General features: G+C 44.6%; 3 protein-coding genes and 1 long non-coding RNA gene across 11 annotated transcripts in view; 3 read left to right on the top strand and 1 right to left on the bottom strand.

Moving 5' to 3' along the window:
* Nucleotides 1-1077, bottom strand: part of LOC107267221 (connectin) — a 45485-nt gene extending 44408 nt beyond the window's left edge. Inside the window, exon 1 of the mRNA XM_015738639.2 lies at nucleotides 890-1077. The gene's annotated coding sequence lies outside the window, so the exon portion shown is untranslated. The remainder of the gene's footprint in view (nucleotides 1-889) is intronic.
* On the top strand, nucleotides 1050-3149 carry LOC107267137 (uncharacterized protein DDB_G0271670-like). The gene is made up of 2 exons (XM_015738443.1): nucleotides 1050-1063; nucleotides 2210-3149. The coding sequence occupies exons 1-2, from the start codon at nucleotides 1050-1052 to the stop codon at nucleotides 3147-3149; spliced, it is 954 nt and encodes a 317-aa protein (XP_015593929.1).
* The window catches only part of LOC107267207 (glycogen synthase kinase-3 beta-like), a 22771-nt gene continuing 1332 nt past the window's right edge, over nucleotides 1821-23259 (top strand). The window contains exons 1-8 of one of the 8 annotated variants that reach the window (XM_025084412.1): nucleotides 1821-3999; nucleotides 18895-19085; nucleotides 19169-19252; nucleotides 19678-19716; nucleotides 20504-20614; nucleotides 21017-21254; nucleotides 21344-21537; nucleotides 22727-23254. In XM_025084412.1, the coding sequence (XP_024940180.1) occupies nucleotides 3915-3999; nucleotides 18895-19085; nucleotides 19169-19252; nucleotides 19678-19716; nucleotides 20504-20614; nucleotides 21017-21254; nucleotides 21344-21537; nucleotides 22727-23212 (1428 nt within the window). In that variant the 5' untranslated portion in view covers nucleotides 1821-3914 and the 3' untranslated portion in view covers nucleotides 23213-23254. Of the gene's footprint in view, nucleotides 4000-10380; nucleotides 10900-15467; nucleotides 16521-18873; nucleotides 19086-19168; nucleotides 19253-19677; nucleotides 19717-20503; nucleotides 20615-21016; nucleotides 21255-21343; nucleotides 21538-22726; nucleotides 23255-23259 lie in introns of those variants that run through there. The other 7 variants (XM_025084411.1, XM_025084413.1, XM_025084414.1 and 4 more) reach the window with 7 other exon arrangements.
* On the top strand, nucleotides 6634-7733 carry LOC112494261. The gene is made up of 3 exons (XR_003059514.1): nucleotides 6634-6728; nucleotides 6799-7022; nucleotides 7191-7733. It is a non-coding gene; the product is annotated as an uncharacterized LOC112494261 (long non-coding RNA).

A 23259-nucleotide genomic window follows, 5' to 3' on the forward strand; every position in this document is an offset into this window, starting at 1 on the left:
ATTAGGGTGGCGAGTAACGAATTGTTCTCGCAGTATTCACGCGGTACAGTCGAGGGGTGGCATTTGGTTTATGAAAATTTAAAAATTATTAAATCTATGCAGAAATTAAATGAATCCTCGGAGAAATAATTAACGAGATGAAAGGCTTACGTTTTGGGGTAAATATTTGATTCGTTGTCGTTGGATATGTTACATGTGTATATTATATTTTATACGTAACGAAACTTCAAGCTACGGGGTAGTAGAAACTTTGTAGTTGAATTTGCATGGCAGTTTATGTATATGTGTACGTATATACTGTGCTATGTATTACTGGAGTTAAATAGATGGATATACATGTCCTAGTCCCAGTGCGGATTTTGGATTTCGATTTGATTAATAACTTGATACTCGCTGGAACGGGACTAATTACAGAGTTGTATGTCGGTGGAAGTTTCATCGGAATTAGGTAAATAAGCAAAAGCGTTAACAGATCAGCTCGTTATGGTTTAACGGGCGCGATATTCTCTGCCGAATAAATCGCACCGCGCGTGGCACGTCATTTGATTGGCCACACGCAGCCACAATGTGAATCTATTTGAATGCTAATTCCAAATTGATAGCGCTCTACTCGAAATCCAAACCACAGAGAAGCTATCGATAAAGTTCCCATAGAGGCGTATTTGGAACGTGTTTTCAAACGATGGATAGTAGCCGGTAAATTGGCGCGTGTATATTTTTGCGTTCTGGAATGAACTGTTTTAATTGAATTTAAATCGCGCGAATTAGAATCGAACACTCAGATATTTCAGTATCGATTGTGCTATCAGTATTTACTTTGTACTGATTGTTACGGACACGTAAATATTGATTTTGTTTGTGACTCGTGAATGATTAATTAGTAACTCACCGGTATTTCAGGATTTACCGGATGATTTCAATGATGACTTTCACTATTTTGATGAGCGGACACTTATTTTGAAAATTTTAATAATTACTATCTATCTTCATTCACGATACTTGAATTATGTCCCGAAACCGATTACGATGTGCAGCCGGTCGCATCTAAAATGCAACTTGAACCGTAAGCCCGCGCTTTGCTGACTACCATCACTTTGGAGTGGGGATTTGCTATCCCTTTTGAAAGAATCGACAAAATATTCCCACCAGATGTCTTTAGTATGCAGCTGATGATGGTTGATAAATTTGGTGTTCTACTTTACCGGCAGCGTATGATAATTGTATTTCGTCGTTCACTACATTATCAACTGTTACAGAGATGCCATTTGCAATATGAGTGAAATACGTCTGTCAGCAGAATGGAAATACATTTGTCAAAGTATTTGAGGCGGATTTGACGTACGACATTGCGAAAGCATTCCCTGTTACGTATTTCGTATACAAAACGATAACTTTAAGTTTTAACATTTATTTAAATAACAATACGTTATTTTTGGCATGTTTATAATTTTTTATTACCAATAATGAACACGCTTTGGTTGTGTCATAAATTTTCTTATGCCAAATGCACATTATCTTCATTCTTAAATGCTTCACAGTGATTTTAACATAGCCGTGCAGTAATTTTCTACATATTTATTAGAGACACGTAACAACCGATATACAAGTTAAAGAATCTGAATAAAATTCCAAATATTAGAGTTACACATTAAAAACTGAAATTCATATTCGAAGTGCGCGGGCAGAAAAAGAAGGTACCGAAAGCCAACGACAGCTGGCAGGTCGATCGTCTTTCGTTCTGCGGCTGAAAGGAGTGCGGTTGGTCGAGTACGGCAAGGGGAATAGTCGGGGCGTCTTTGACGTCACATTCGGGTTTGTCCGGCGGCGCTCGAGTGTCCCGATCTCGCCCGAACGGGTCAATGTCTGAGGAGGCTTCGAAAAATCCGTGGCTGGTGTGGTGTACCCGTACTCAGCGACTCGGCTGACTTTTCTGCGTTAATCGCGTACGTAGCCTACGTCCAGCCCGTGTCGCGAGTGCATTAACAAAATAGTAGAATATAGGGACAGGCATAGAAAAGGAAAAACAACGAGATACGGGATCATTTTTAAGTCGAAGGTGTGTATCGGCGTCGCGGTAAAATGTCGTGCGCGAGCCGTGTGCGAGCTTGAGCCAGAGAAGCAGAGCGGTCGCGAGTACAATAACGACGGCGACGACGACGACGAGGACGACGACGACGATAACGACGACGTCGACGTCGAACATCGTCAGCAATAGTACGAATATCGGTAGCAGCAGCAGCACCAGCAGCGGTGGCGACAGTAGCCGTAGTAGCAGCAGCAGCAGCAGCGACAGCGACAGCGACGGCAGCACCAGCAGTACCAGCAGTGCGATAAGGCGAAGAAGTAGTATAGAAACGAGAAAGGAGAAGCAAGAAGAGAAGAAACAAGGAGAAGAGGAAGGAGTGAGCGTGTGTAAAGGAGAGAGTGAGCAAAGGGACGACGAGGTAGAGGAGAGAGACGCAGGTTCCGAAGCTCTCGGCGAGGAACCGAGCGTGAACGCTGGCGCTAGCGTTAACGCTGGATCTATCGAGTCTAAGACAATTTTAATACCAAGAAGAGAATCACCGTGTCCGAGTGTCACGAGGAATAAGATCTCAAGGTATAGGAGATCGCGTCGTAAGAGGTGGACGACAGTAAAGACGAAGCTCCTAGCCAAAAGGGAGAACCCTACGATAAGTGCGATAGGTCGAGGAGCAGGAGTTTGCGCTTATGGCTGTCTTTTAAAAGTCTATCCAGAAGCACGGAGATCATCCTCTGCTGGTAGTAAAGCTGTTTGGTTATCGAGAGGGTGCGTGTCAGTGCGCGGCAGTTCCGACCTGGTGAAGCAGCAGCACGACCAGAAGGAGGTGAAGGCGTCGGAGGTCGTGGTGGCGGCGGCAGCAGCAGCAGCGGCGGCGGCGCTGTCTGAGGAAGAGGAGGAAGAAGAGGAGGTGGTGTTGGAACCGAAGGTGGAAGTAGAGGTAAAGGTGGTGCTTCTGGTACTGGATCGTCGTTGCTGCGTGGCCGTTGAGAGAAGGAGGAAGCAGCAGCGCCGGCGGTGCTGCTCGCCGCCGCGAAACCCAACCCAGCGAGATCATCGACTGTGCTATATAGAACCGCGGCTCCGTGACTGTGCTTCAGCGCGCTACGAGCCGTACCGAAAACGTTGACCCCCCCAACTGAAGACCGACCGTTACCCCCCTCCTCATCACTTCCCATCCCCGTCGCAGGGCACACCATCCACCATCGTCGGACACGGCTAGAGCCACGGCCTTAGCCAAAGACAGAGTGCCGTCCTTCTAAAGGCTGCTGCACCTCGCGCATTCCCGGCTTATTAGGCAGGATCGCGCGTAGCGTGCGCGCCCTAAGATCACCAGCTTGCACGTTCGCCCGATCGACGAACAGACGGACGGATACGCCGTCAACTGGCAGCCACGAGTTGGCCCTTTTGACGTACTCGGTTGTTAGCACCATCTACGAAGTTCCTCATTGCCGTCGTGGCTACGTGAAAATTCGTGTGTGTGATCCCTCCCAGAGTGTCCGAGAATTTTCCAACAGTTTTCATTACCGTGCCAGTGTTCCTAGTTGAGAGAAGAGTAAGAAGTGAAGAGGAAACGTGTACGGTTAGTGTCCCGAGAGAGGAGATTAAAGTGTTAAGAGAGAAAGAGACAGAGATATTAAACAAGAGAAAGAGTGTGTGGAGTTCTCGCGTAATAGTACCGCGCATCTCTGCTACCTCGCGTGAAAACGAGCGTGCGATGTGATATCGGCTGTCATTAATGTCCGAGGAGGAAACGCGCTGGGAATCTTCACGTGAGGCATTCGTGGCGAAGGGGTACGGGTTACGAGGAGACCGAGGTGGCGGTAGTAGAGGAGTAGTGAACTACTACGGGGCCTAAGATCGCCGAGGAGGAGGAGGAGGAGGACTGAGGAGGATGAGCGGGAGACCGAGGACCACCTCCTTCGCAGAGGGCAACAAGCCCCCTGCGAATCCGCCCCTGGGCGGTATGAAAATCAGCAGTGAGTACCATGAGACGTGATGATTTTATAACCTTAGAATTATAACCTGCTTTCGTGTTCGGTTACTTGTGCTTCTTTAATTCAATGATTCACCGATTATCTACCTACGTGTGTCTACGTCACTGCTCATCTATCTTTCTGCTAGAATGCTTATAGCTATTTTCTTGCTATTTTCATATTTGCTTTTTTTTTTTTTTTACTGTAGTTGCTTTTTCCATTCGCCTTGGAAAAGCCTTGGATCGCGCAACAAGCCCGCTCCCTCGTTCTCATAGCGACGACGTAGTAGCGCGTCCATACATAACCCACACGGAATACTTCTCCGAAAGCGGTGCAAAAGGTCGCGCTACAACATCCGCGTTGCGTATGCTACGACAGAGTCCATTACTGCTTTAGCAATTCGGGTAGGTCGCTACTGTCACGTATCAGTGACTGCAGTCGTGCGCTCGTCATATTTTCATTTTGAAGGTGATATTCGATTGAGGATGCGGCTTAATATCCCTCGGGGGAGTCTCTGACCTCGGCTAAAAGATCTCTCATTGGTTACTCAGCATACACACATACACACACACATTGTCGGAACTACAACAAAATTTAGGCTTATTTCTTGCCCCTCGAGTCTCTGGGATACGCCCTTGGGACTCGAAAATCAGGTATCTGAGGCACAAAAGGACCCAGGATCCTGTTCTATTGCCATGAACGCGTTTCCTGTCCCAAAGATATAAAGATATCTCCTCTTTCTTTCTATCTCTATTTCAGTCTTTATCTAAACCCCCCGGTAGTCCATCTCCTTGTCTCCCAGTGACCTGGCTCTCCTCACTGAGTCTCATCCCTGCTCGGTAAACGTCAGCAAGACGTTACGGCACTTTATAAATAAGTCTTTTATTTTCGCTGTATTAACTGGTTGGTCTTCCCACTGTAATAACTCCTAAGCTATACCTGGTGTTCCGTGAGTCCGAACAAAATATTTAGGTTAGTTATACCTTTTTTTTTTCTTAATCCTTGTCAACAGATCTCGTTTAAAAATTACGCGAAGTATTGTCAAAGTAAGTAACCGCATCCTGTACTGCAATCTTTATGGTAAACGTCAGAAATGTAACTGACCATCGCAGAAACTGACAGTTACGTTGCATTCCCATCGCGCGAGGCCGCTGTCGCTCTGCCGTATCGTAGCGTCCCGTTGTGTGGCGCTGGCGCTCTACATTACCGATCCATCAGAACGTCAGCGTGTCACTAGGAAAATCTATGGATCCTCACCGTAGCGTAGCAGGCTGCATTCGTAGCCATCCGCCAGGGCGCAGTCTCAGTCCGTACTAGTCGACAGTCTCCTACGTGCCTCTCCCTCTTTCTCTCCTCGTCCCTCTACACTTTCTTCTTACTCTTTCTCGGCCTCGTCCTCCAATTCTTATCCATGGGGACCCCCTGCAAGGATCATGAGAACTACCAAAGGCAATACACTTCAGAAGTTCGCATGTCAGCCATTAACCCAGAACGATGACACCTGGTGACACCGACTTGAACTGGGATACTGCTTTGTTCTCGTAAGGGCTATACCGACACCCCAACAGTATCTGAAAGTTATTCTTCGTCCTCCTGCTGTGCTTTAAGATCTGTTACTCAGAGGCAAAATTTTCTTTTCCCTTTCTGTGACAAACGTTTATCAGCTTTAATATGCACTTGGGGTACTAGGAACAAAGAGATACCGAGTTTCTTTGTTTTTCCTTTATTCCACTGCATTCTTATTTATTCTTATGTCGTTCTTTTTGGACTTTGAGACGGGTAAGCCTCCCTCCCTCTTGACCAAGAGTAGTGGATATGCACTATGTATTCTTACGTGTAGACGTGTACGGATGAGCTGTCTTGTATTCAAGGAAATTTCTTGGAACACAATGTATTTGACACCCTTGCCAGATATCGTTCATGAAAATGCCCACATGACATATGCACGCATGGCATTCTACTCGCACGTGAACTGAGTCAATATCCCGGCTGTCACGTTGACGAGTATCGCGTCGCGCGACCGAGTGTCGCGTTCGATACCAAATGGAATGAAATTCCGTGAATAAACGTTGATCGTGTTTGCCTGATACCTTAGTAGGTATTAAGAGTCACGACGGAGAAGGTTTTAGTAATTCTAATGCTATATGATTTAACTGCGTTTAACGATAGTTGAACCTTTCGATAGTTGCGTGAAAAATGTACTAGATATAAAGGAGAGAGAGAGAGAGAGAGAGAGAGAGAGAGAGAGAGAGAGAGAGAGAGAGAGAGAGAGAGAGAGATATCATAAAATTTTAAAAATCAACTAGTTAGGCGATCGTGTTGCGCCATGTTGTTACGCGCTATAAAAACGCTGCAATTAATGTTGGTGCGAGTAGCAATCATTCTGGAATTACTCGGATCGATTCGTTTCGATCCAGCCTACCTTTCGGCTGGCCAAATTCTGACGGCCATTTTTCCTTATTTTCGCTAGGTCATATGTGCGTGACTGTGGCTACCTCGCGTAGTCTCCTGTTACTGGCTGTGGAGTTCTTATCAGTTGTGAAATTGGGATATATTTATACGAATACGTGAATTAATAGCTATTAATGTCCATCGACGTTGTTCTCTCGAGTTAGCAAGCCTGCTTGGTCGTCTATTCGAATAGGACAAAGGAGACGGGATGGCTGCAGCTCTCGACACTCCGCAATTCATCCTGATCGACTGTGTTAATAGAAGAATCCAATGGCTTCTCGGTGAGCTTCATATTCGATACCTTTTATTCTACTATTTTACCACTCATGTAGGCTTCCTACGACCACGTAGGCATTCAGCCGGATGGGCTTCCTAATCAATTCCACAATCGGGTTCAGCCAAGCACTTTGGTTTTTTCGGTGATCATCGATCTCATCGGGTCTCGTAAGACCCGACGCGACTGTTTACGTGAAAAGGAGGTCAGTTACGTTCAAGACTCACGTGTCTATCCTGATCTGGGTCAATGAGCCCCTATGCCATTAAAACCGGCATTTCGAATAACCTAGACTGATCAGGTAAGCCCAATGTCTTCCTCGATTCGGTTATAAAAACTAATTGTCGTCCTTGCCTAGGGGCTACGTACGATTTTGTCTTACGGACGAGGAATGAGAAATGAAAAAAAATTACGCACGAAATCGTTATCATTCGTTGCCGTCAATTTAATCTTTGTGTTTTTGGGGCAGAAAAAAAACAATCTACGTCAGTTATCGCGCCATTCCCGTTTGGCCGCACGTTGCTCAAGAGTGAATTTTGGTTGAGAGTCACTTTACATGGCAAGGATGGAATTTTACGGACTATCAGAGAAGAAATTATTCGGGATTCAAGAGGAGGAAGTGAGATGCCGCTGAAATTGGAGTATCAAGGAGGAACTGGATACTGACTCTCTTTCTGTCTGTGCTTTTATAAATAATTGCACGCGACCTAACGAACGGAATTATTTAGATGTCTCGGTTGCCATGGACAGGAGGAAGATAACTGTCGACGAATCCTTATTTCGTTCTTTGTTGCAAGAATCGATCGTCCGTTGGGACGGGGTCATCCTGACCCAAATTAACCTTGGCTGGCTGACAGTGTCTCAGGCGTGACCTCGTCGAGAGTCAAACGTGCCTTCTCAATAATTTTCTACGACTGTTCCTCGACCTCGCCAAGAAGTCCTGGTGAGAATGAAAACCTCTAGAAGGCTGTGAATGAAACTTGATCAACCTAAAGACTTCGTTCTGATTAATGACGGGATATAAAACCGTGTGCTTAGCTGCGTTACTTTTATTGTCTTCCTTTATGCTTCTCGCAGATCCTTTTTACTCTTGCTGAAAGAGCGACCTGGTCTTTTTTCCCCCCTGGGAGATACCAATGCTTACAAGGTAGGGCTCGTGAGAATTGATACAATTTTTCGAATTTTCCAAAATTCCATTGTATATTGGCCATACGATAAGGTTCGACCTCGTAAAATGATACAGAAAACGCGATAGTATGATTGATACGGACAGTGGTGGTCGTTGCCCGATAGTCAAACATTTTCTATACCTTTTTTTTAGACTGTCTCCGTCTGCCTCATAGCAATCTCAAGCATTTTTATTTATTTATTTATTTTTTTTTTTTGAAAATGAAAAACAAGGATGACGTATGTGATGTAAATTAATTTTTACTGTTACATCAGCGGAAAAGCCTGCATGGAATTCGCGGAGTTTGTTACCATGACAGTTTTGCAACCTCTGCGTAAACTCAGGGCGAACGTGCCATTATGTAATCAAACAGTCAGTCAGTTATCGGTTCGCCAGCTGAGGATGGACAAGTGAGTAGGGGGGAGGCGGAGGTACCAGTAGAGGGACAAAAACAAGAGGGAACATATGATTCTCTTACGTGTTATCCGTCTAGTTGCATATAGTTGAGAATAGCGAATTTATAGCACCGAGTGATCTACCATTTTAAATCGACGCACCATAGAAGAGAGTCAGTACTGTAGAGGCATAATGGAGAAAGTAGAAGTGCGATAGGACAATGGCACTGGTAGTATCGATAGTTACCTATTTAGAAAAATTCAATGATTATGAGAGTCGAAATGGAGTCGTTGGAATAGAGGATTTACATATATGCTGTGCGGTTTGGTAATTTGGTATTGCAGCTGAGTGGAAAAAGAAGAAGAACGCCCAGGATGAGTAGTTTAGGGTTGCGTCAGGAGGCCTCCTAGAAAACACCGCGAAAAATAGTTTCTACGCACTGAATGGCTGTCTCTATTCCCACAAATTATATAAATTCTGGAAACCAGCCAGCTTTTCGGAGCTCCGCCTTCTGTTTTTCTCGGCACAAGGTCGCTCCGAATCCAACTCGCGACGCCCTCACGGGAGTGTCCTGACGTGACCCTCTTATTTCTCCTCATCTTCCTTCTGGCAACCTTCAGTACCTTTAACCCTCCATAGGCAAGAGAGGCGTTTCGCCATTCAGTTTCACGCTGTTGGAACCTCCAAGTATCGACAGCGCCCTCTTCCATTACCTTTCGAATTTTCAGCCAATTTGACGCTTCTGCTTGTACTGTCCACATGAAAGTTTAAGGGCGAGTATGAAAGTCACGAGGGGATATAATTTCTTAGTGAAATGTCTGGCATTTAAACGTCGCGAAGAACGCAGATTGGAACGATGGCGCAATGTCCTCTTTTTTTCTGACATCTGGCACGGCCCTGGCGGAGAGTCTAGTAGAGGAAGAACGTGAAAGCAGGCTAGATGGCGCCAGGAGTATCGTGACAAGTGGCGCCACTAGAAGGTGAAATAAAAAAGAGATCTCTGTCCTTGTCGGTAAAGTCACTCTCTTCTTTATTCGCAAAATTGTTCATCTGGACGCTTATACGTACCATTTACATAGACATTTCTATTTTTGGGCGATACTGAATTGCGACACGTACACAGATGTTGGACACATGTCCTCCGTGGTGTAGTAAATATCGGCGTAAAATAGAACAAATTGGATAAAAGCGGTCGAGCGATATAGTTGCGTGCTTGTTAACGAGTCTTGTTCGCCACAGGGCCGGCCGACAGCGTTTTTCAAAACACCTTTTCAATGTCATTGATCCTTAAGAGAATTTCCAGAGAAAAAAATATTCCTCAAGGTACATATTTAAAACAGAGAAAACTATGTTCGTCAAAGGGATAAAAATTCTTTTGCTCCACACGCAGACTAGATTTTTCGTGACTCTCGCAGTTCTCACTGGAGGACACGTGTGCCCAGCTCGTATCGCATGACCTTTCGATAATCCTTGGAATCCCTACATGTGGTGTCCTGACATAACAGCCAGGGAGTTAAACCCCTTCGAGGAAACTCGCCGGGCGATGCTCGAACGCTTTCGGGCCGGTTAGTACCAAGTGCCAGAGAACCCGGTCGATACGACCTCCTCATTGGCCGATGCAATTGGATTCCGGAATTTCCGTAAAAATTCACCAGGCCGACGACTCGCTCACGAAATCCAAGTAGTCGTTCACCGATTCAAAAGATGGCCGCCATTCGCTGATCCATCCCCCAACAAAAACATAACCCAAGAAATTCTCGAAACTCTCATTGCCTCCCCTCACAATTTTCCCTCAAGGATAACCAAACATTTTCTTTTTTTATTTTCGACAAACCTCAACCGTCAGCAGGTTACGACGTTCACTTGGCATCTGAAAGCATTTCGTCACTCCTGACGCACCAGGTACACGATACCACTGCCACACTGCGTTGACTATACTGACGGCCATGGTCGCGCTGAAAACGTCGGCGTTCCCAACCTCAAAAATAGAGAGCAAACGAATGATATTTTTAAAATCACCTACACCTATATCGTCAACAGAACTTCGACAATCGATTCTCTATGACGAGACGGTTGCCAGTCAGTCAATCGGACTGTCTGAGAATCAGAGGACAAGGGACGTAAGCAAAGAGTAACACAAAGACGTCTAGACGACGCACTCGACGTCGGTGTTCGCCAAAGAGACTCCCAACCAAGAGATTAAACACGAAACGACTCGCGCGTACTTTTCTCCATGGATTTACGATACACAACAAAGAAAAGAGAGTCGAGTGACATTGCCCGAGTAGCGGGTACAGTGCGTGCGCGTCAGAACAATCTTACTCCACGATATTACATTTACCAGATTCCCATCGACAAAGACGCCATCTTTGTTTCTCAGTCGATTCCAGCAACAACCGCGTAATGTCACGTGTGCCACTATAGATCCCATTACGAGGAAAATCTTACCAGCCTGCTAACGACAAACCTCGTTAGCCACGGGATAGATAGTCGTGTTCCGGCGGACTCCTAGTCAACTAAAAATAGAAAGAGAACCAGCACGTCCCCGTGCACCAACAACCTCGTGCTCCTCGTACATAGCCAAGTGTCGAAAGGTGTCGCCGAATGGAAGAAGGTAAATAGGACTTAGCGAAAGAATTTTAATCCTCCAGATAGCTACCAACGTGTTCAATGTGTCCGTCCCCATCATTTCAATCGCTCCTATAGAGCAGCTGGGAAGGATCCCCCTCCCTCCATTTAAATACGTGAGATCGATCTTACTCGACCTCTCGATGCCCGCCAGACGGGGAGACTCCACGTGACGAGTCAGAAACAGTCTCACGTGAATATTATGTCACACGTTACATTCCCCACTCCGTTTCCTCGACCAATTGCCTCTCGATAATCAATTATCCATTTCCTTAGTTGCTTTAAACAGTCGGTATACGTACTCTCGGATATCAAATTCCTCGAATATCTTTTTTCACCATTTTTTTGCTATTACGTCACTCTCGTACAGTGCCACCAACTCGGGCTCGATACAAGGAACTCCGATCACGTGTACGAACAGTCCTCCTTAGGGATTGACCAGCTGCCACGTTCTACCTACATCTGAGCCTCACGCAGTTCGCTGTTCTATGCGAACTTTCTGAAAGTCTTCATTGTTATTATGAAGCAGCGGCGATTTTTTCGTTTTTGCTCCTGTAATTACCTATCTCTCTCTCTCTCTCTCTCTGTCACTCTAAAGGTACCACTGGGTATAAACGTCGTTAGGTTAGGTTAGTCTCGACTGCTAGACAAGATCCACTCCCGTCGTTGCTATTTTCGCCAGTATAGCCCCGAGGGGTAATACAACTGCTTAGTTCTATTAATAGACGTGGCGTTATCGTAATTTTTCCTTTATTTTGCCAAAGATTTATCTCGAATCCCAAAAGGAATGGTCACTGACAAAACTAAGAGGATGAAAGCGATAGTTGGCTTTTGGTGTCGTTCACTAAATCTATTCGTTGGGATGGATCTCGTTAACGTTGCGAATTCGCGTCAATTATAACCTGATGCGTGTACGTAGACGTGGATATAGATATAGATGCCGAGAGAAACAAATTCTTCAATTTTACATACGCACGTCACGTATACATATCTATGTATATAATAAATGCCTTGGGTACCACTGTACATATATATACGTATGTTTGTCCTATGTATCGTGACCGATCGTCATCGCTAACGCTTATAGCGACTATTCGAAATATTTGTTATTCACGCTTTAGGTGCTTAATGTAAGCAATATATTTGTTTAGACGATAGATTCTAATCGTTCCTTCAAATTTCGAAGCTTTTCGAAAGTTTCTATTGCCAGTTAACCGAGCTCTCGCTGCGATTAGATGAGATCGCGTTAGTCGGAATGTGGGCAGTGGGCCCTGGGGTACACGGTGACCTTCGAAATTCGTCATCGATTATAATCGATTATCGAACGAGCGAATCGATTGTTTCGAGAGTATCGATAGACGTATTTTTTTTTTACTAGTATTTAACGTACCATAAATCTTTTCTTTTTTTTTTTTTTTATTATCGCGACGATGAATCTCTCCGTTGTAAATTGTGCAGCGTCCCGACGCTTCAAGCGATATTCGAATGACGCAAAACTTTAGCTACGTCTTTTGTCTCGTTATCGCTATCGGTTGCGCGTGGAAGGAAAGCATTTTTTCTTGTCTTCCGAGCTCTCATAACTGCGCAGAAGTAAACGAGACTGATTTCTGAGTCCGATAGAGATTGCAATCTCCTCGCTGAACAGATGTTCGGTACCGTGGGCTGATCTTATTCGCGACTCTGGGAGGAAGTGCCGTTGCGAGCGGGAGCTTCTAAGAAAATGGTGGGACCATGCCAAATGGCTTTTTCGAAAAGTCTACCGTATCCTTTGCTCTCTCAGAAATCCCGGTTGACATCTTTCAACGAGTTTGTTCCTTTGTCTCAGCCTGCAGCCACTTTTCGATTATCGTGGATCAAAGCAAATTCTGAGATCGCCTGACAGCGTCAGGACGCTGCGGCTCTTTCTTTCCTCGGATACGATCGGGCACCGCGTGGCCTGTTTGCCATGAAGGATAATACCGCAAACCGAGTGACCCCTTGTATTCCTACGTTTGACCGAAGTATCAGAAAAGCTGTGCTTAGTCGGCAATAAGATATTTAAGGAAAATTTGAAAAATTTCACGGAATCAATGAAATCTTACGATATCTGGGATATATCGTATCAGCTACTTGAATTGTACTAATTTTCTTATCTACGTAACCATGGCTACGCCGTTATCAGAGTAATCACTGTGTAACGTCTTTAGCGATGCATCCCGGTGGATGCGCTAATTTCGTGAGCTCGATTAATTATCGCAAGAGACTGGCCGAGGTTCTCTATTAGTACCAGAGGACCTGGAAACTGGCCAGCTGACAGTCGGTGGACCAGGGGAGACGAAGAGGCTGAGGAAGTGAGATGCGACGACGATGACGACGACTAATCTAGATTAGTGTGAACGAACTCGACTCCTATTTCTCGTTTACGCCAATTAACGTATTATCAAATACAACGGAGGCTAATCAACCATTATGAACTGCCATTGGTATCCACAGAAACGCAAGATACAGTCCTGTTATCATCATTGAATCACCGAAGATTAGCCAGTTTATTATTTCATCCTATCAGAAGCCAATCCTGTTATCTTACCCTATCACAGGAAATCTTATTCTCGGCACAGCCAGCCAGTGATTAGGATAGTCTGATCTGTGCGATAATATGTCATTGAGATTTATTATTAGCAATATATTAATCATACCGATCCGTAAAGACACCACGTGCGCCTCTTACGGATGCTGTGCATACATCCCGAGTCCGGTCGACAGTTTACGTTCTTTTGATCTTTTTCCACCGAACACCGGAAAGCCATCAAAACGAAAGAAAAAAAAAAAAAAAAGAAAAGTAGAGTAGGTGTCAGCAGGCTTAATGGTGGCGCGATGATAAAAACCGGTAAACTTCTTATGGTGGCCTTTCTATTTATATCGACAATCAGCTGCTGCGTGCCTTCGACATAACTCTATTGTGCTTCTCCCCACCTATGACGTTACTGCCACTCTTGGTTGGACACATGGGTAGACGCGTGTACGTAAGCCGTGGCCGGCGTGTCTCTTGTGGGCAGAGTATCGGGACGTACGAGAGAGAGAGAGAGAGGAGGCGTCGTTTGTGCGGCGCCGGGACGCCACTCTCCAAAGAGAGCGAACCTCTCGGCTCCTCTTCTCTTCGTCAGTCGCTATATCACTGGATCCGTGAACGAACGCGTGGCATCGTCGTCTTATAAATTTCAGAGAATCACGCGGACGCATTTTCTCGCCTGTATTCGTTCCGATGGTCGAAGAAAGTTTAGCAATTAAAATTTTATTCCCTACCGACGCCCGCACGCGCCACTGTCTCACGTTCAGCCGCTCGTTTGACTACGACCGTTGGTTTTGGGTGGTCGCTGGGTTGACCTAAAAAAATGATAACGGTTTCGCCGAGAAGCCGGATCGAAAATCGTGGGCTGGGTGGGAGTCCGGGTCTCCGGTGGTGACGATCACTCGGAAGAGGAAGTAGCGTCCAAGGAGAGGCGGAATAAGGGCCTTTGGAAGAAAGTGACTTCGGAGTAAATATAGACGTCAGGGGGACGCTGGTTGTATCAATGTTATTGACTTACTTCGATGTGGAGAGAGATTTTTTTTCTTCGCTTTGAATCGTCGCTTCGACACGCACCCTTCCCTACCGTCCGGCCGCTGATAAGATAACGGACAAAAAATCAATGGAACTGTTTTACTTTTTTTACTTCGAAGTGGAGGTGCTGCTGCGTTCTTACATCTTACGGTATTTCGAACGTTCAGCTTTGCTCGTAGGTGCTCGCGCCGATCTCGTGTTTCTGCCGTTCGACGCGGAGTATCGTTAAGCCGCACGCAGGAAGAGCGAAGCCGCGATAAGAAATATATATCAGAATTACGCTCCGTGGGGATTCGCGGGAGACGGGAACCAGCGGCAATAACAAAAATACCTAGGAAAAACAGTGCGAAGCTATTTGCCTCTAGGGTACCGGTGACGTCATACGCCACAGTGCTATTCCGCGATACGAATTCAGGCAGTGCTGTTTGCGGACTTCGTAACAGTCTTTTATCATTCGGTTCAGTCAACAATGGAACACGGATCCCTCGAAACGTAGGTCCGTGCTGGAGTTTCGTTTCGAATCCAGACTGTGATCGTCCAGCGGGATACGTCGTCTGCCAGCGACGTCTGAACTTCGTAGTAAAAACTGAACTAGTGCAAAGGCGAGAGGGGACACGAGTAACGTTACAGTGCGTGGAATTTGTATGGTCCGAAGTTATCCTCGGTCCGATCATCCAGTGTTATCAAAGTGATCAAGATCGTTGCAGTATTTTAGTAGCATTGAAAAGAGAACTGTGATACGGATAAGGGGGAATACCTGGAAAGTTTTAATTAGAGGTTTACAAAATTTCTCTAATACGTATATTAACTGTACAAGGACTCGCTGAGCGTCTATGTGATAATGGATCGTTCGTTTGATTATAGTGAATTATTATAGTACCCCTTCTCTAACCCTACAATCTTCTTTCCGCTGATCAAGGGAACTCTCGAGAGTCTTCGCTGCCATTGGCTAAGACGTACGTCGATATGTACGTAAACGAGCTTTCTTATCTCCTTGTGCTCGTCTAAATATAACACGCGTTAATACAATATTTAGACACGAGCAATTCCAGCAAAGACGAACTCATAAGGAGCAAGTTTCACGAGTGGCCATTTACTTTGGTTCCAAACGCGAGAGAAGAGACGTCGCGCAGCTGACTCGAATGTGAGACGGGAGTGATGAGATTTTAGAAATTTTCGCATCTACGATATAAGTAGATTGAGCGATCGGCTGTAATTTGTTAGAAAATAAGAAGAAAACAAAAACAGAAAGTTTGTGCAACCTTCGCGGCATCTTCCTGGATACTTGTGAATTCCGTGCGAGACGTGGATGTAGTTTACGAGAAAAAGAAATCCGAGTCAAGGAACGCGTGATGAAAAGACCCGAAGGACTTTTTACTACCGGGTGACTAATCATTATTTGCATTTGTTGTCCTTTGGGAAGAACGGAAATTACGTCATCGAGTGTCTTCGTTGACGACCGACAACCGTCAACCTTCTGTTCTTGGAAAGTATCGATAAATCCGATTAAAAGATCTGTGCGTGATTTATTTAAAAAAAAAAAAAAAAAAATCGAGACAACCTGACAGACCGCAGTGTGCCAAATAGCCTTGTGTTCGGTTTGATAGCGGTTGAGGGTGTTTACGCGATTTGCCTGTAATTTCACTAATCGCGAGCAGTTGATAACAGTGATTTATGATCCGGGGGCGATTACGCTGTAGAGAATACATGCGATGTCACTGAGTGCATACGGATGATGTTATAAGGAAGGCGGGTTGAGAACGAGATAAAGAAAGGAGAGAAGAAATATAGAAGGAATAGAGAAATTTTCAGAGAAGACAAAGAATCGATATCGATAATGGCACCGGCCAATACTTTGGACTGGTCCGAGCCGTGTCAACAGTGGAGGTATCCGAAATTATGTTCGTCGGGACAACGTCACGAGAGGATCAAGTCGAGGAGTACGATGGATCTCGGTAGCAAAGAAGTGGCAGACACTGCTTACAAGAAGATCTGTAAATTCTTACGCAGTCTTGGAAGTAAAAAACGTGAGTCCCATATTCCACCCGGTACCATTTCTCCTGTTCCGGCTAATTTACAGTTTCAAGCTTACTCCAACTAATCATCGTACTGTGGAGCTATCGGAGATTGGCGCGTCTAACGATGGGGGTCCGTTTACGAAGTCTAACGACGCTGAGCAAGATCACGGCACGTCTTCGTTTAAAGGGTGGAACAAGTGTCTTTTCTATAGTAGTTACGCGGATCCATGCCAAGACAAGCTCAGTTTAGAAACGATGCTCGGAAATATCCACTGCTAATGTTAATGTACGAAGCGAAGTATGTCTATTGGAAAATAGATCTAGAAATTCTCGACTTGACCCATTTTCAACGGTGTCGGAATAATTCAGGGTTTCTAGAATGTACTTTTGATCCTTCCACTTCAACTTCCCCCGGTAGCTGTTCTTCTTCAGGATTTCGCATTTCGTTGGATTCATTCGCGAGAAGTAGCTCGCATCTCTCGAACGAGCTGCGCGCTTCTTTGTTCCTCGTGTACTGGCAGCCCTGCCATTTCGAGCGCATCCATTCAACTGTCAAACTGACAAGATGCAGTAGGAATCGAACCTCTCTAGGCACGACAATTACCGAAAATTATCGAAGAAGCACGAAGACTGGTCGACAGTGGGATTTCGAGCGATAGAGAAGAATTTTCTAGCAGCGTTATTGTATGCCTTTTTTTTTTGAAAAAGTGGAATTTTTTAAGTAATGAAGTCCCATGCACGAGGCGGTACACAGAGAAGTTCTTTGGACGCTCGTAGCGGTATGAAAATAGAGGTTTTGATTTCTGTTATTTTTGTAAAATTTTGCAAAATTGTCTTTTTATTTTAAACGTTGGCTATTAGATATCCTTTCTGTATACTTTCCAACTTTCGGTGATTCTAGATTGAAAAAAGAAAACAGTCACGTGGGGGGGTATATACGCGCTAAATTTCTAGCCACTGAGTCACAGAAAATCGGTCCGAGGCTAAAATCGTTATTTGCGCTCGCACTGCCAACCAGCATTGACATTTCGAAATTCTAAAAGCGTAATATCACGCCACTCGATATCCTCGGGCATTTTCGAGTGGATGTAACTTCCTGCATTTTCTTTCGTGATACAATTTTGTTCTATGAATAAATCGTATAATGGCCCAGACTGACTGCATCGTTATCCACCGGGTCGGCAAGAAGAGCTGCTGCCTTAAAAAAACATAACAGCGTCACTCTCGAAGAAAGTAAAAAAAAAAAAACAAGATATCGCGCGTCTATTAGTATTGAAAATAAATAAAACGTACGAATTGCCATCCCAGCGTGCATCTCGAAAAAGTAACAGACGTTGAGAGTGGACCTGGAAATATACTAGTTACTCAGCAGTATTTACATATAAACTTCGAAGACTCCATGTTGAATTCGCCTGTCGTTCATCGCCCCTAAAATCTTCCGCGAGGGACGAACGACTCAGATATCCCTGAGAAGTCCCGACAAAAGAAACTCATCCGAGACTCAAGGAAATATAGATATTTTTTCTTTGTTTCCGTCACGTCAACGTCTCCGCCACTTGTTGCATTCGCAAACGTGCATCCGTTACTTGGACCCGTGGGAAAAAGCTTTCTGAAAAAAAAATTAAGCTTCCCGTTGCAACGTAGAAAATTGAAATTGGCTTGGTGTATTATTGAAAAGAAAAAACTAGATATTTTTTCATAGGGATTTTCTTGTGCCAATGCTATAGAGAACTGAGCAATACAGCTGGTTTACAGCACACTTCAGTTAAATGCACTGCTGCTGGCGTAGCACTCATTTCCCATGGGGTAAACTATCTTTAGACGCGGCACATACCGAATGTTTTCAGTTTCCATTGGACGTCGTGCAGTTCGCAACGAACTTTAACGCCATTTTAATTGCGCCTAATAGCTTTACACGCCTATCGACGCTCATTGCGATTGAGTAAACGAAACTTTTATTTTCCAGTGACTTATGCTTTTCCAAGGCTTCCCCCTGCACTTATTGTTTCCTTCCTTTTCCTGTCCTCAAAGATATCAATGCGTATCCGAGCTTCGTGAAACTGTCGTGTATAGAATTTATTTTTAAAAGAATGTTGGTGCACGACTTTTTGCTTCTCTGTCAATCTTTACGCAATGCCGCTCTCTCTATCTCTCTCGCATACTATTTTTATTTAATAGCACACGAGGTCTCTCGTGTTTTATTGATTTCTCTATTTTTATTTTATTTACAGTAGAAGTGTCAGATTATTCTTTTTTTTTTCTTACTTTTTTTTTTTCTTTTTCTTAGTACCTAGCCGTTTTTGTTTTTCCTTCTGTTACTTTCGCTGTACTGTAGCGTTGTGGTTTTCGGTTGTTTCTATGGGTGGTGCGATGTACAATGCAGGCAAGGATGGCAGCAAGGTGACAACGGTCGTGGCGACTGCCGGCGCCGGTCCAGATCGTCCCCAGGAAGTCGCCTACACCGACACCAAAGTCATCGGGAACGGCAGCTTCGGGGTCGTTTACCAGGCGAAGCTGTGTGACACTGGCGAGATGGTCGCCATTAAGAAGGTTCTCCAAGATAAACGATTTAAGGTGAGACGATCTTTAGTATATTCTTATCACAGTCCACGCTGAGCTGCGGAATGTAATAACCGTTATCAATTTTATTATTTCAGAACAGAGAATTACAAATTATGCGGCGCCTCGAGCATTGCAACATCGTCAAACTCAAATACTTCTTCTACTCTAGTGGTGATAAGGTAATTTGGATTTTTCAATTTTTCATTCGTTTAATGTCAATGATCGATCATTAAGTGCGAGTAGCCTGACTTATTCGAATGAGTTAAAAATTTGATGATAGCGCTCCACTATTTTCATGACTTGTGAATAGTCTTCGAGTCACACCTTTTTTTTTTTCCCCTTTTTTTTTGCCCTCCCACGCAACTTTCCTATTCGAGCTGTAACATTTTGGGAGAAACAAAAATACCTACCATAGTCTATGTATAATGAATGAATATGGAATGAGAAATCTGTTGAACGAGAGATGGAAAGTAGCGGTTTATATCGACGTTTAAAATATTAGTAACCATTTGACTGAGTGCCATTAAGGCCTCTATTCGAAAAAGAGAAAACTTTGTCTCTTTTAGTTTTATAATGCATGCATCGTTGTTATGTTATTTTGTAGAACATCTTAAACGCGACTAATCCGGTTTTTCATGTGGACGTAAGTTGGAGCGTACCCAGTAGTTGGACAAAGAATCCTATTTTTTTTTGGCGAGTTTTCTAGGCAATCACGCTTCTAGGCTGGAGACGAATGACGTGTCTCTTTCTAACTCTACGTTCGTTGGCTAGTTCGTTCGTTCGCTCCAAAAAATGTATACAGGGTATACCATACCCGTGGTATAAACACCAGTAGCCAAACAGTCTTACGGTAGATCAATAAGCTTTACAGTTACGTAACATCAAAAGACGTTTGACTTTAAAAAACAACATAGTCCGTCAAACACGACTATCGCGCAAGCATTTTATGGTAGCTGTCGTTCGAGTATGACACAGTCTACCTGCGTATGATGATTGACAAGTTTTTTTCTTTTTTTTCTTTTTTTTTTTTTTCTTTCTTGACAGACCTATAAAGATAATCCAGATATATGGTACAACCTGTATCACTATATAGACCGTACGTTATAATTGGTACAGTTGGCTCTAATTTGATTACACGTGCGAGTTTCTACGCATTGCGTTATAGCATTGAGGATTTAATTTTGGATCTAGTAGCTAACGCCGCTTCGCTAGTCATAGATGATTTCGATAAATATCCAGGAGATTGCGCACTGAATTCCAAGGTAGTCGTCACGTCGAATGAATTATTCTAATGATGTATCAGGATTATAGAGTCGAGTCCGAAGACAGCCCTGGGAAGCAGTGTGATAATCTCGTTGAGACGATTTATCATGATCAATAATTAATTTGTTTTTATTATATTTAACATGGACGTTGCGTCTCTTTTTTAGAAGGACGAGGTTTACCTGAATCTAGTCCTGGAATACATCCCGGAAACCGTGTACAAAGTCGCCCGACATTACAGCAAGAGCAAACAGACGATACCGATTAGTTTCATCAAGGTAAGTTCCCGAAGGCTGAACGAGCGACGCTCGTCGTCGCGGTCGTTCCGTCTGATATAACTAATAAAAGAATGGCCGCCGAGAACGGCAACGGGCAGCAACAACAAAGTTATAGATAAGATTTTTTCTCAAACAACTCCCAGTAATGAGGTGATAACGTCCGAGTCGATAGCCTGGTACGATAGCGTGAGTCATCGTATTTCACTCCCTGTTTTACCGACATAACGATACATACCGTCTCTCTCATTCAGACCTTCTTTGCTTCTTACCTCCATGAGAAATCCTCATCAGGACTTCCTGCCAGGCTATCCTCCTCGTACTCATTACCTGCGGGCTGTCTTTCCTCTTCTAAACTCACTTAGCTACCAGCATCGGTATTGATAATTTTATTTCTCCTTTCAGCTCTACATGTATCAGCTGTTCCGCTCGCTGGCATACATCCACTCGCTGGGCATCTGTCACAGGGATATAAAGCCCCAGAATCTACTTCTGGACCCTGAGAGTGGCGTCCTGAAGCTGTGCGACTTTGGCTCGGCCAAGCACCTTGTAAAAGGAGAGCCCAACGTCTCTTATATATGCAGTCGCTACTATCGAGCCCCTGAGCTCATCTTCGGCGCCATCGACTACACTACGAAGATCGGTGAGCAGCTGCGATATCCCTACGGCGGAGACGCGTGCCTTTGCTGGTTGTCTCTTTTATTAATCTTGTAATCCTTACAACCTTGTCAGATGTATGGAGCGCCGGATGTGTTCTCGCGGAGCTTCTTCTGGGGCAGCCAATATTCCCTGGCGACAGCGGCGTGGACCAGCTTGTCGAGATCATCAAAGTCCTCGGCACACCGACCCGCGATCAGATCCGCGAGATGAACCCTAATTATACCGAGTTCAAATTTCCGCAGATTAAATCGCATCCCTGGCAAAAGGTAGTTCTACGTCGAGATCTTATGATATCTTTCAATCTCATGTGTATATGTTACATATGTAGCTGTCCCATACGTACAGTCATTGTTTCCCCCTATCTTTGTCCGTACATACTTTTCTTCATCTGGCTAACGTGAGAAAGGTTCTTTTTGCCGATCAAGGTGTTTACCGCATTCTTGCTGCTGTGTCCTTCTGTCAGTATTTTCTATGAGCTAGAGTCTTCACGATGATCGTCTTGTGAATTTTCCACTGGTGACAAACACGCCTCGCGTTACACGATTATCACATACGACCTCTGTTCTTGTGTCCCTTGAGTTTGAGGTATCCCGCAAGCCCAACCCTCCTCAGTGTCATTCATCAACAACACGTACTCGTGGTTACAGTTTATGCTTCAGCGAATGAGCGCACCAAAGTGTTCCACGGAGCACCAAAAGATTAGAGTAAGTGATCTCTCTTGGAACGTGTTGTTACGTGTATGGCTGCCAGAGAATCTTTCTTCGTGTTTTTGTTGCCGATTACGGACTAACAAGAATAGCTCAACATTTATTCAACAAAAATTTTTAAAAAGTGAATAAATAAAGCCAAGAAACCTGAGAGTTCAGGGCGGAACTGAAGCCAGAGAAATTGCTGCTAACAGACGAGATAGAAGGGAACAATCAGAAGGATGAGTTCAGATAAAGAGGACTATCATTGAGCAAGAGGATTATGAGGAAGGGAGAGAAGGAGGTGATGGAAAAAAATACATGAAAACGGCTGATGAGTTACAAGGATACACTTTGTGGTTCAGTAATGTTCTCTCCCTTCCTCCAAGGCAGCTAACACGACTAACAGAAATTCAGATGTGCGATCTATTATTCTTTTCTATTTCTCATATGTAAATCTTTTTATTTATTTTCCATTTTATTCTCTCTCTCTTTCTCTCTCTTTCTCTCTCTCTTGATCTCTCGTGATTGCCGAATCGAGAGAACGAGACCATCACTTACTCTAATGTTTCACTGGTGAAATTTCAACTGAATTGGTACACGATTTTTATGTTGGTCGTACATCCCGCTTTTATAGTACCGCTCAATTTGTTTTTTCTTTTAGAGAAACGATCCGGAACGAATGGATCAGTGTATAGACTACAAATGCAAAATCTTGGTGGCGACTATTATGTACAGTTTCTAAAGATATTTGCTCTCTCATTAACAGGTCTTCAGGGCACGCACTCCGCCAGAAGCGATGGACCTCGTCGGCAGACTGCTGGAGTACACACCGTCTTTAAGAATGACACCACTCTGGGCATGCGCCCATGCATTCTTCAACGAGCTCCGAGAACCAGGCACCAGATTGCCCAACGGTCGGCCACTTCCGCCATTATTCAACTTCACGGAGCAGGAGCTGCGAAGCCAGCCCAACCTGAACAGTATGCTGATACCGAAGCACATGCAGACGTCCGAGAATGCAGGAAGTGACGCTGGTAGTGGTACCGGGGCCGGTGGTGCCGGCGGTACCGGCGGTGCCGGAAGCGGAGGTAGTGCAGGTGGCGCTAGTGGCGGCGGTGGCGGTGGCAGCGGCCAATCAGAAGTGACGAGCACTGTCGCGGGGGCTAGTGGTAATTCTAGCGATAATAGCGTCAGCACCACCACACCATCCACCACACAAAATACAGACCCCAGCCAGTCGAACATGGCTTAAGCTTTCTTTGTATTTTAAATGTAACGAATTCGGAGGATTCGCCCCCC

Source organism: Cephus cinctus, unplaced genomic scaffold (assembly GCF_000341935.2).
Source record: "Cephus cinctus unplaced genomic scaffold, Ccin1 Ccin1_scaffold0351, whole genome shotgun sequence".
Lineage (NCBI taxonomy): Eukaryota > Metazoa > Arthropoda > Insecta > Hymenoptera > Cephidae > Cephus > Cephus cinctus.